At 41.8% G+C, this 11,909-nt stretch overlaps 2 protein-coding genes across 2 annotated transcripts in view; both read left to right on the top strand.

Annotated features, from left to right (window-relative positions):
* RNASE12 (ribonuclease, RNase A family, 12 (non-active)) overlaps positions 1-2,379 on the top strand; it is an 8,358-nt gene extending 5,979 nt beyond the window's left edge. The window contains exons 2-3 of the mRNA XM_014539646.1: positions 1,119-1,294; positions 1,765-2,379. Coding sequence (XP_014395132.1) covers positions 1,261-1,294; positions 1,765-2,240 — 510 coding nt within the window. The 5' untranslated portion in view covers positions 1,119-1,260 and the 3' untranslated portion in view covers positions 2,241-2,379. The remainder of the gene's footprint in view (positions 1-1,118; positions 1,295-1,764) is intronic.
* Positions 2,380-7,264: 4,885 nt separating this feature from the next.
* On the top strand, positions 7,265-7,858 carry RNASE11 (ribonuclease, RNase A family, 11 (non-active)). Its single transcript, XM_005866174.1, has one exon. The coding sequence runs from the start codon at positions 7,265-7,267 to the stop codon at positions 7,856-7,858; it is 594 nt and encodes a 197-aa protein (XP_005866236.1).
* The last annotated feature ends 4,051 nt before the right edge of the window (positions 7,859-11,909 follow it).

Raw genomic sequence — 11,909 nt, 5'->3', positions numbered from 1 at the left:
ATTGCTGCTGCCCCGCCCAGCTGCCCTGGGTTGGGTGGCACACGGGATGCCCGCCACCCCGGGCCCCAGGTAGCAGACCTGGATGGTGGCAGGGCAGGCGGAATGACGCTATCCCACCCCACCACCTCGGGTGGCAAATAGCAGGCCCGGTTGGCAGCAGGGCAGGTGGAATGGCGCTTACCCTCCCTGGCTGCAGTATGCAAATTAGCTGCCATCTTTTTTGGCAGTTAATTTGCATACCGCGCTGATTAGCCAATGAGAGGCGTAGCAAAGGTATGGTCAATTACCATGTTTGTCTATTATTAGATTAGATATATAATATATATATAGAGAGAGAGAGAGAGAAAGAGAGAGAGAGAGAGAGAGAGAGAGAGAGGACTACATAGATGTCTCTTCAAAAGATAAATCATTTCAGGGCAAGAAATGGTAAAATTAAGTCTGTTTTTCCATTCCTATATCAAATGGCCAGGAAATGATAGCAACAAAAATAATTCTATGGTCTCAATAACTTGATCTTTCACCAAGCCCTTGTCCACAATTTTCCATGTAGGTTTCCAATGTATACCATAGATCAGTAGTTCCCAAATTTTGCTGCATATTAGAATCACTGGAAGAATTTTAATAATCCAAAACCAGGTCACCCTGATACCAATTAAAGCAGAACGTCTCAAGGTGGCACTTAAAAATGCCCAGGTGATTGTACTATTCAGCAGAGTTTGGGAACCATTGCTATATTTTCTAGGGCTTTATTAAGACTAATGTTAATGTCAGGGGATTATTCTGCCTTGTCCTGAACACCACATGGGAATAAAACTTACTGAAACTGGAGTCCAAGTGTCAAACATTGAGAAAGTGAAACTCTTACTACCTTTGTCATCTCCCATCTCCACTTGAACTGTTCAGCAATTAATTTCTTCATTAATGAAAGGGAGATAATAGTTACTTCATAGTTTGACTAAGGACTGGATGAAATTTTGGAAAATAGACAATGCTGTGTCTGGCACAGATCAGCACTTTACTAAATGTTTTGAAAAGTCTACACTTGTTTAATGAGGACACTTTCAGGGCCGCCTTACTCAACTCTCCCTCTGAAGATTAAGGTCTTTTCCTTTCCAAAGGCATCCAAGCACACTCCCCTACAGGCTCCTCCCTGCCTGTTCTTTCTACTGGGCCCACCCCACGCTCGACTGGCTCCCTACCAGTTATTGTCAGAGAACAGCGAGACACAAAGGACTTTCTCAGATCCATGATCACAAGGATATGTTACTTGTGAAAGCTACAGCAAAAAGGAAAGGTAAGAGGAGCTAACAGAGCCCATTGGGGTTGGCAGAAGGAGAATTGGGAAGGACAGATTAGAAGACAGTGCTAAAAGCATGAAGAATTGGGTGGAATTAGAGTTGAGACAATTATGGGAAGGAACTCATTCAGCAACAGGAATGAATCAAGCAGGCATGGGTACTTTCGAGCACCTCTGTCTGTCCGTCTCTATGTTAAGCTCTCTGACAGATTCGGGAAAACTAGAAGATCAGATACCTGCCAACAAGGAGCTGATGGAAGTAAAACAAATGGAAATAATTAGAGATCACTTCAGTGCCAAACTCTGAGAATTGAAATGGTCAGAAAGGTCTTGGATCTTGCAGGCTAAGCATGATTTGAATTAGCAGAGTGAGGGAAATAAAATGTCCTAAGGGTGGGGGAGCAAACGATGGGGATGGAGGGACTCTTATTACCCTCTGCTACTTTCTGTTTCCTCTTACTCTATAGGAATTAAAGCCACAGATGTAAAGGGACTCTTACCCCTGATGATACTAATGGTGATAATTTTCCTGATGATTGTGTTCTGGGAAAACGAGCTGTATGAAGAAACAGTGATGTCAACCATAGAACACTTGCACGTGGACTACCCTCAGAGTAATATTGCTGTAAGGTACTGCAACCACATGATCTTAGAAAGAATCATCAAGGAACCTGACAACACCTGCAAAAAAGAGCATGTCTTCATCCACGAGAGGCCTCGACAGATCAATCGTGTTTGCACTTCTCCCAAGAGGATGGCTTGCCAAAACCATTCCAGCATTTCATGCTTCCAGAGTGAGACAAAGTTCAAAATGACAGTCTGTAAGCTCATTGAAGGTATCAGATATCCTGCCTGCAGGTACCACATTTCCCCCACAGAGGGGTTTATTGTAGTCACTTGCGATGACATGGGGCCCGTTAACTTCCAGAAATATGTTGAATAACTTGAGACCAGCACCTGAATCTGAGATCCTCTCTGCTCCTCTCCCATGGGCACTGGTGCTGGTTCTTCCTGGAGCACATCTGACTGTGGACATGGGGGAAAGCCCAAGTGAAATGGTAGCCACCAGTAATTCATTTATCCTTCCAGTATGGCTGAGCTGGAATCTTCTTATTCTGCTTCAATAAAAAACTAAATGAGCTGGAATCTTCTTACTCTGCTTCAATAAAAAACAAAACTCTACCAAATTAAATCATAAACTATGCATGTGTTTCAATTTCCTGTTCCTTTTCTTTGGGTCATTTGATGAGAGCCAAGAGTGAATCCTATGCAGGACTGGGATTAGGATAAGGTGAGTGAGGCACTCACTTTACATGCAAATTTTAAGGGGCACCCTCCCCCAAGTAATCTAGATAAAGAATATTTTTAAAAAATCAAAATTAATGCAAAAATCTCTGATGAACAAAATATCTCAATTTTAAATCAAGACAAATCTGACAGGGTTGGATTTAGGGTGAGCGAAGTACGTGAGTTGTGCCCACGCAGGGTCAGGTCCTGTTATTTACATTTTTGATATTTGTTCATCAGGGATTGTTTTGAATTAAATTAATTCTTAAAAGTCGCATTAAAAATATCATCTTGATTACTGGGCTTTTTGGTGCCCCTTAAATTTCATACCTAGAGCAAGTACTGCATTCATTCCACCCTACTTGGTTCTAAGTGTAGAGGCAATTGGGGTCATCTCTTAGGATTTTCTCTTAAAGATTAACTCAAGCTGCAGCTGCTCCTGTTCAGCGCTTCCTCTGCGCCTTGAAAGAAAGGGAAAAAGAGATCAGAAGGAGCCAGAAACCATTTCCTTGGAAGGCTGTGGAGAGAAACGGATAAGGATGTCTCAGGGAGACATTGAGACCCTCAGAGCTCATTGTACCTCCTCTTGGCATCCCCAGAGGAAACAGGAAGGACTTTGACCAGACTACTAATTCTTTCCCTCTTTTAGTTCTTACAACTGGACTGGTTCTTTAGTTATTTCACTTTCAACTATGGGCAGCGTATCTTTAGAGTTAGAGGGCAAAGGAAGAGAAGGAAGGGAATTTGATGAAGTCCTCTTTCTCTCTGAGCCTCAGTTGTCTCATCTGTAAAGTGAGGGAGCTTGAACGAGATAGTCTTTGAGGTTCTTTCCAGGCCTATCACACCACAATTTTATTTCTTAGTAGTACAGAAACTAGCCTTGTTGGAAGGGAGGGTTAGTACTGGGGAGTAGTAAGAAAGAAGGGGTATTTGGCAGGTTATGGGAACACTAGTTCTGAACTATGACATTTCAATCCTGTAATTGAGAGCCGGGAACTCCTACAGTGAGCCAGAGCAGCCCCAGGGATGCGTGAGCTTCATAGGGTCCATTCTGTTCCGATCTTTTCAGTTGAGAGACTTCAACTATTGCATTATTTATTTGTACTTAATTAAAGGTTAGATCAAAGAAGGAGGTACACCTATGCTAGTTGTTAACTCAGTCTTTGTAAGCAACAAATTCGATTGATTAGATTAGAGGGGAGGAGAGTGACAGAGGTAAGTAAAGGACATGGGCAAGGCTTACCCATGTGGGGTGGCCCTTTCACAGTTGAGTTTCATTACCCATTTCTCTGCAGAAACCCATTGTCACCATTGTCTTCATGGATGTTGGAATGCCACCAAGGGACCAGGGCCCTCAGCATCTTCAGATGCTGAGCAGGAACAGGTGGTCCTTGGTATATGATGCGGGGTCCTGGTTGCAGCATCATTTCCTGGGTAAAACTTTACAGTAGCTAAAATGTGTCCTTTATGGCTCCCATTTCTATGTTTTTTGTTTTGTTTTAATTCTCACCTGAGGCTATTTTCCCCCCATTGATATTTAGAGAGTGAAAGGGAGGGGGGAGGATAGATATATAGAGAGAAACATCTGATGCCAATTAATTGCCTCCCGCTATTATTTGCCTCCCACTCTCGCCCCACCAGGGATTGAACCTGCAACCGAGGTACATGGCCTTGACCGGGAATCGAACCTGTAACCCTTCACTCCGTAGGCTGATTCTCTCACCACTGAGCAAACAGTGTTTGTTTTTATTAATTTCTATGTTCTGAATTCTGATTCCTTTTCCTACTCCTCTCCCTGGGCTTTATTGTCCTTCCCAATGATTTCTCTTCCTTTACTCACCTAACCTCCCTCTTGTTAATTAAAAACAAAATTTTACAGATAAATGCATTCCCATTAAAGTGTCAGTATGCAACTGAGACTGTCAATGGAAATTATCCTCACAGTATTTTGAGTCAATGAGGATCAAAGCCCAATTCAAATGAATTGTGACATTTTACACATTTGCAGTTTGGGTGTTGTTGTTTTTATTTCTTTTTATTTACTTATTCTTTGGGGGGGGGGTGGTTGTTGTTGTTTTTAATGGGCACCTAGCAGCCCAAATCAAACCCAGGTAGCTGGGATTTCTGCCCAGTTGAAATACATGTTCCAGAAAAACTGGGAATCTACAGTGTTCTTATTTTTCTCCTTATTGTCTGCTTTCCTATTATCACCTCACTATTTATATCGATGGCAGTCGATGTTTAGGAAATAATCTAAACCTTCTTCCAGCCTCCCCTCAACCTACACTAAGTCTATGTTCAAGGCACAAACATGAACACATCCACTTAATTCTTAATAATCAATTAATAATCAATCAACCCAATTATTAAGGCTTATATATTCTTGGTACTGGGTCTTTGCTCTTGTTTTACATACAGGACATTTTAAAATGAAATATAAAAAAAACAAGTCCATGTGTACTAATGTCAAATGCGTGGTATAAGAAGTGGGTGGGCCGAAACCGGTTTGGTTCAGTGGACAGAGCGTTGGCCTGCGGACTGAAAGGTCCCAGGTTCGATTCCAGTCAAGGGCATGTACCTTGGTTGCGGGCACATCCCCAGTAGGAGATGTGCAGGAGGCAGCTGATCAATGTTTCTAACTCTCTATCTCTCCCCCTTCCTCTCTGTAAAAAATCAATAAAATATATATTTAAAAAAAAAAAAAAGAAGTGGGTGGTCTCCCTAGTTGGTTTGGCTCACAGGAGGCAGCCAATTGAAGTTTTCCTCTCTCATGGATGTTTCTATCTGTCCCTTCTTCTCTCTCTAAAAATCAATAAAAACATTTTTTTTTTTTTTTTAGAAAAAAGAAGTGGGTGGATGGGCATAAACAATAGGGTGCTGAAGGCCTGGGGCAGGGGGCAGGGTGGGCTGGAGGGGGTTAATGGAGGAAAAAAGGGGACATGTAATACTTTCAACAATAAAGAATTATTTAATAAAAAGGAAAGAAAAGAGAAGTGAATAAGAAAAAAAAGAAGTGGTGGTAAGAAGTTCAGATATATATGTTCAGGATATAAGTGAGAAATGAATTTGGCAAGCTTAAGTAGTGAGAAAATATGTCAACAAAAGAATGGGATCTGAATTGGGCTCTGAAGGGTTTTAAGAGGCAGAAAAGAGTAGGCATTCAGAAAGGAGCAGAAATGGAAAGATGGAATAGAGTGCATTCAAAGGGAGTGAGTCACACTGATTTAATGAGAGCCAGCTTGCATACCAAAATAATGGGAGGTGAGCCTTGAGAAGGGGATTGGATCAAGTAGAGCCTTGGCTAAGTGGTCTCAGGGGATTCGATTACCTCACGTAGGCAATGAGGGATAATTGAATATTTCTGAAGTAATGTCATTACAAGTGGTGTTTTAGAAAGTAGTGTATTGAAGGAATGGAGGGGCAAGGAATGATGATCAGGATATAAGTAAGTATGATAATGCAGGAGATACAAGTGTAAAGGAAGGAGGCTCTTAGAGACCAGAGAAATGAGTAAGATCTTTCTGGAGCAAGATAAAGGATTATCACTGTAAATAACCATTCTTTCTGGGAGCTCATTGTGAATTTTCAAGTAAAGAATTTTCTACATTAGTCAAGCCATACTATGTTGTTAACAAACATTGCTGAGAAAGTGTTTGATTCTGTACAGAATAAAAGAAGCAGGAAGTATATTCCAGACTCAAAAGATTTTTAGCCTCAATAAGAGAAAGAAAAGACTAACATATATCAACCAACTTGAAAAATAAAAAAAGAACCATATAAAGTGAAGTGCAATATAACCTATGCTGTAGGGTTTCAAAGAAGAAAGAAAAATCACTTTGGGTTAAAATATAAATAAATAGGGAATATTTCACAGAAGAGACAGAGTGGTGCTGCCCAGGTCACTAGGATCCTGACAGCCAAATGGACACTCTGTTAAGTCCTCTGAGTGTCCTTGGTTCCACGTTGTCCCCTACTTCAATCTCATACAGTTCTCCCTCCCCTGTTTTTGGCCCCTCCTTCCCTCAGCTAGACCCAATAGCAGAAACTCTCAGGAAACAAATACAGTTTCACTTCTGACCCTCCAACAAACTGGAAGCTTTCTCTACAGGATCAGTTTTGCTAAAGAAACTGGTAAAGGCAGATATCCCATGTCTGAGATTGGTGGGAAAAGAAATGGGAGAGGGCAGAATAACGTTGTGGGGGTTTTTTCAAGTGCATGCTGGGTACTGTGTGAGGCTGTGGGAGACACAGGAACAGTGAGGAATCTGTGAGTGAGATTCTTGTGATCTATTTGAAGATGACAGATCCTACCGATGAGATTACAGATGAGGGGAACAGGAAGAGAAATAATGACTTGGTTCTGGGTACTATAAACATATTATCCTATGTAATTCTCACGTTTTCTATTTTTCATATGGGGAAACTGAGGTTAGTTTAATGAGGTAGAGTAAATTGTTAGTGGATAAGCAGGGATTTGAAACTGGGTCTTCAGACTCCACAGCTGATTGTCTTTTCACAGCATCATACTTCCATGAACAGATGTAGGAGTCTTAAGGTACATGAGGGGTCAATCCTGGGAATAACTGTCATGAGGAAAAGAGAGCTAGCTCCTTAATATTCTCCTTAGTTTTACCTCTTACTTTTTATTTTCGCTGCAGAAGAGAGCATCCTAGATCTGAGATGGAGGCCTCTCTGCTGCTACTCTGCCTGGGGCTGATTCTTGTAGGATCTTCAGGAAACAAAATGGAGACAATTAAAGAAGAATTTTCAGAGGGAGAGATGCAAAATGACTTGGCAAAAAGTGACCAAGGAACACAGACCATTGAGATATTAATGAACGTGACTCTGTTGTATAAAAATACTAGCCTTGGCATATCCAAGGATATTACGTCTTCATTATCGACATTCAGAAGATTACATGATAGCTTCTCCAAGGGAAACAGTCCAGGTAATGACAAAGAGTGTTACAATGACATAGTGATCTGGAGAAAAGTTTCAGAAGCTAATGGGTCATGCAAGTTGAGCAATAACTTTATTCTTGGCTCCATGGAAGTGATCTGCAGGGCCCCCAAGACCCCCAGCTGCAAGCGTGGACAGAATCTTGGCATAAGCTGTTTTGAAAGCCCAGACCTGGTGATAACTATGGGCCAGCTTACTACAGGCAAACAGTTCCCCAGGTGCCAATACCACAGTGTTACCTCGTTAAAGAAAATATTGGCAGTGCTAACAGGTCATTCTCTGATGAGCTGGTTAGTTAGTGGCTCTAGATTGTAAGTCTTACAGAGCTGTGAGACTATAGCCTATCTAAAGAAGAACATACTTATTGTTTATTGCCTTCTGTTATTCACATCTACCCTTTTAGCACTACAGTAAACTGATTATTTATACTAACTGGATGAATGAAAAATCAACAATCGTGGATAATATCATTAAAATTTATAACTGATCCTAGAGTGGGTATACTTTCTTTACACACACACACACTGAATTGCATCCTAGCTCAACTATGAAGCCAAGAAGCAGAGTTCACCCAATGTGACAGAATTAAGGAAAGAAGGTCCAAAACCAATATAGATCATTGAAAATTAATTGTGCTGACACTGAGATTATTCAGAGGAATAGTGAATGAGCATAGGGGATATTATTATTGCTGCTTCTCTTCAAAGAAACGTGTGTGCTGAGGCATGCACACAAATGTGAGCCCATCTGTGCAGCCAAAGATGCCAGAGGGGAAGACCTCTTGCCTTTGCTGCTGCCCTCAGTCAACACCTCCAGCTCCACGCAACCCTCTTTCCTTATCCTTATCAATGTCACAGGTTGCTGCAGAGGGAAGAAATAAAGTGCTTATTGAAATTTTCCCTCAAGTATAGCCTCGATTCCCCAGGGCAGCTTAATTCAGATCTTAGTACAAGGAATGGCAAGGCACAGAGAAATAAAGAGGCAGAGAAATGAGAAATAGAAAGTCTATGTCAAGTGTCAGGCAGAATTAGTCTTCAATCTTGTTTTCTGATGCTGTCGTGAATTTCTTTTCATTACCAGTTGTTTATTTGTAAATCTATGGTTCAACACTCTACATAAAATATGGGCAGTTTCTTGTTTATTAACGTGTGCCTATATACTTCTGTTTTCTCATCTTACATCTTCCCTTCATCCTGAGGCCACACTTTTTTAATGACCAATTTTAAATAAATGCATGTAAATTAATGTTACATCACTGTAATACTTGTACATCACCCTTTATATGTCAACTTTCCTAATGTTTTCATACTCTGGTTTCTCTTCAGATCTCATAAATCTTTCTCCTTTTACTAACATTTTTCACATTTGGTGCAGAATTCTCACATTAAACCTGCAAAACACTGACAATCAACCAACATGCAGCACGTGGGCAGATATTTTTGTATCTTTTAGCTGGGTTTTCCTTGTCAGTTTGGTGACTGTTAAAACAAACATTCACTATGGGCTGGCCAAATCGGTATGTGATTAACACTCAGTTTGCATTTGGCAGCCAGGGGAGAAAGTGATAGAGAGAAATGTCTGGGGCCCAGAGTTCTCTTCTCTGCAGGAGGAGAACCCAGGGCCCTGGAAGGGAGATGCACTCACTGGGTTTAATTCCAGGGACAGTTCTATGTGGCAAGGCTGGTACTCCCACCCAGTCACCAGCCACGGGGTGGGCTCAATCGTGGGGGAGCAGTTCAACGGGTCTGCTCTTGGTTCAAACGTTAGTAACTTCTTTCTCACCGTAGAATCCTACTGTAGAGTCCAGCCCTCGGTGATGGGCACGCCAGTCCAGAGACAATAACTGTTCAAACTCTAGGAATGTTTCTTTTAATATGCAAGAAAAAGCAAGTCCAGCTTAATTCAGATCTTAGTACAGATTTCTTCCTTCACCAGGAGAGAAGAGCAAAGACTCAGAATAGATAGATACCTTTTTCTACTTCAGGAGCATCCTCTACAGACCAAACGTTTCCTCTTCTCTGAAGGAATCAGGGGCTCTGGCACTCTATTCCAAGCCTTTGGCAGCCCGATCTCCCGAGATCTAGCCAGTCATCATACTATGAAGTCTCAAAGATGTCAAATGAGAGGGCAATAGAGAGTCAAACTCCTGCGTGCTAGCACTTCTCACTGTTGAAGCCTGTCACCTCTTTGACATAATGTGCATCCTCAGGTCCTTCATGATGATAACAGGCAGGGGATTTCTGATTTTAAAATGTGAAGTTATCATAATGTCTCTTTTCTGCTTGCAAACTACGGAGGGCTCCTTTTTTTTTTTTCTTATAGCTTCACATGTAAACTTTTCAGACTGGCTTTCAAGGCCGCTAATGCTCCATTATCTTCCTACCTAACCTGTCCCCAGCACCTTCCCAGTCTCTGTTGTTTTGAGGCTGCTCTCATCACAGTCCACAGAACATGTGTCCTTGTCTTCACTCCTTTGGTGAAAAATATATTTTTTATAATATATTTTTTATTGATTTCAGAAAGGAAGGGAGAGGGAGAGAGATAGAAACATCAATGATGAGAGGGAATCATTGATGAGAGAGAAATATTGATCAGCTGCCTCCTGCACGCCCCCCACTGGAGATTGAGCCCGAAACCCTGGCATGTGCCCTTGACCAGAATCAAAGCCCCGACCCTTCAGTCCGCAGGCCAACGCTCTACCCACTGAGCCAAACGATAAGCTGGTGGGCTGATCTTGATGCTCTTCCTCTTCCTGTTCTCATTCTATTATCTCAGCTCATGCAATCTCACAAGCTCCGCTTAACTAGAAATAGCCCAAAAAGTGCTTGTTAGAAAAATAAATGAGGTATATAATGTTAGGTTTGATCAAATAATTGAATCAATACCCCCTCCCCTAGGAACTGACCTTCAGGCCACTTCACAATGGACATTCACTTTTGCTTAGACCACATTCCACGTGCTAAGACCACATTCCACTTGTTAAGACCATTATCTTTCCCCTCAGGACCCGCCCAGAGAATTTTCCACCCAGAAAAAGCTCACCAAGAGTCCTTTAAAATCTCTGACTCCCTGTCCCTTTTAAGGATAGCACTGGTGCCATTTGGGGGCTCAGCCGATCTGATATCCAAATGACCTAATAAATTCATAATCCCTTACCACGTGTGCATTCCTCCTTCAGCGACCCTAACAGATGTGTGTCTAATCCCTAGAGCTGAGAGGAAGCATTAGAGGAAATGAAATGAGTGATAAAGGAGACCAATCTAATCATAAAGGGAATGGAAAAAAGAGTCGGGTCTAGAAACAAAGTTGGAGTGTTACAAAGATTTGAGAAAGGGATACTGGGAGGAGTTATTTAGCATAAGAGAAGTACCCTTCTTGTCTCTAACCATTCCCTCTAAAGTGCACTCAATTTCTTTATCAACAATTCTGAAATGAAACAAGTCCCTGGCCTCAAGTCCGGGGATGGTGCTGCAGTAAGGAGAGAGCCTCTGCAATGTCGTGGGTAAATCTTCATCTGTTTTACTGACTCAACCTGTCCCCCCAAAACAGTCATTTCATATCACTGGGTATCATTTTCCTTATCTATACAATGCAGAGGTTGGAGTAGATGTGGGTTCTCTGAGAGATGTTGGTATGCATTAGGATCACAGCGGGGAAGTTTGCAGGTTGTTCACCCCAAACCACCCTCTTTGCTCTCAGGACAAAGAGGTACGTAATGCACAGGGCTGCCCAGCCAGACTGGCTGTCCCGACTGCCCCATCCCTTCCTAGGCTCCCTGAACAGAAGTGATATATGCTACTTCTAGGTCCAGGTCATATGACATTGGACTGGCCTCTTCTGTGATTTCTTTTTTCTTTCCAACATCTAGATCCCAAAATTAAACATGTGTTTGACTCAACCTTGATAATGTAGATGATGATAATGTCCTAGAAAGGACAGCAGAAGGGAGGGACCCACATGCCTGAGTAACTGTGTTGGCAAGTTATCTTGCCAACTTGGACTGCTGATCCTGGGACTATTATATAAGAGAGAGACAAATACATATATTTAAAATTCACTCTACTTTGAGATGTAGCTCCATCACCTTAGCCTTACCATAAGAAATTTAATAACTTTGGGAACTGTTATCACATACAAATTCCTGGGCCCTAATCTAGACAATTTGGGTTCTATAGAGAAGAGAAAGGAGTGTAGCACGTGGGATGTTTAGAAGAGTGTTAGGTGTGTTGATGTGCAACAAAGTTTGAATACCACTAGATTAGATGAACTAAAAGCTTTCTTTCTAGTTAGAGAACATTCTGATTCTAGTCCTAGCTAGGGGGGAAAGGTTGCTGCCTATGTATTCAGATCTTTCAAGGATAGCACT

The sequence above is a fragment of the Myotis brandtii genome, unplaced genomic scaffold (genome assembly GCF_000412655.1).
Source record: "Myotis brandtii unplaced genomic scaffold, ASM41265v1 scaffold2247, whole genome shotgun sequence".
NCBI lineage: Eukaryota > Metazoa > Chordata > Mammalia > Chiroptera > Vespertilionidae > Myotis > Myotis brandtii.
Note: the sequence above shows the minus strand (reverse complement) of the source record. Positions and strands in the feature narration are given on the sequence as shown.

Excerpts from the sequence above, each read along its gene's own strand:
- RNASE11 (XM_005866174.1), top strand. The coding sequence starts at position 7,265 with ATGGAGGCCTCTCTGCTGCTACTCTGCCTGGGGCTGATTCTTGTAGGA.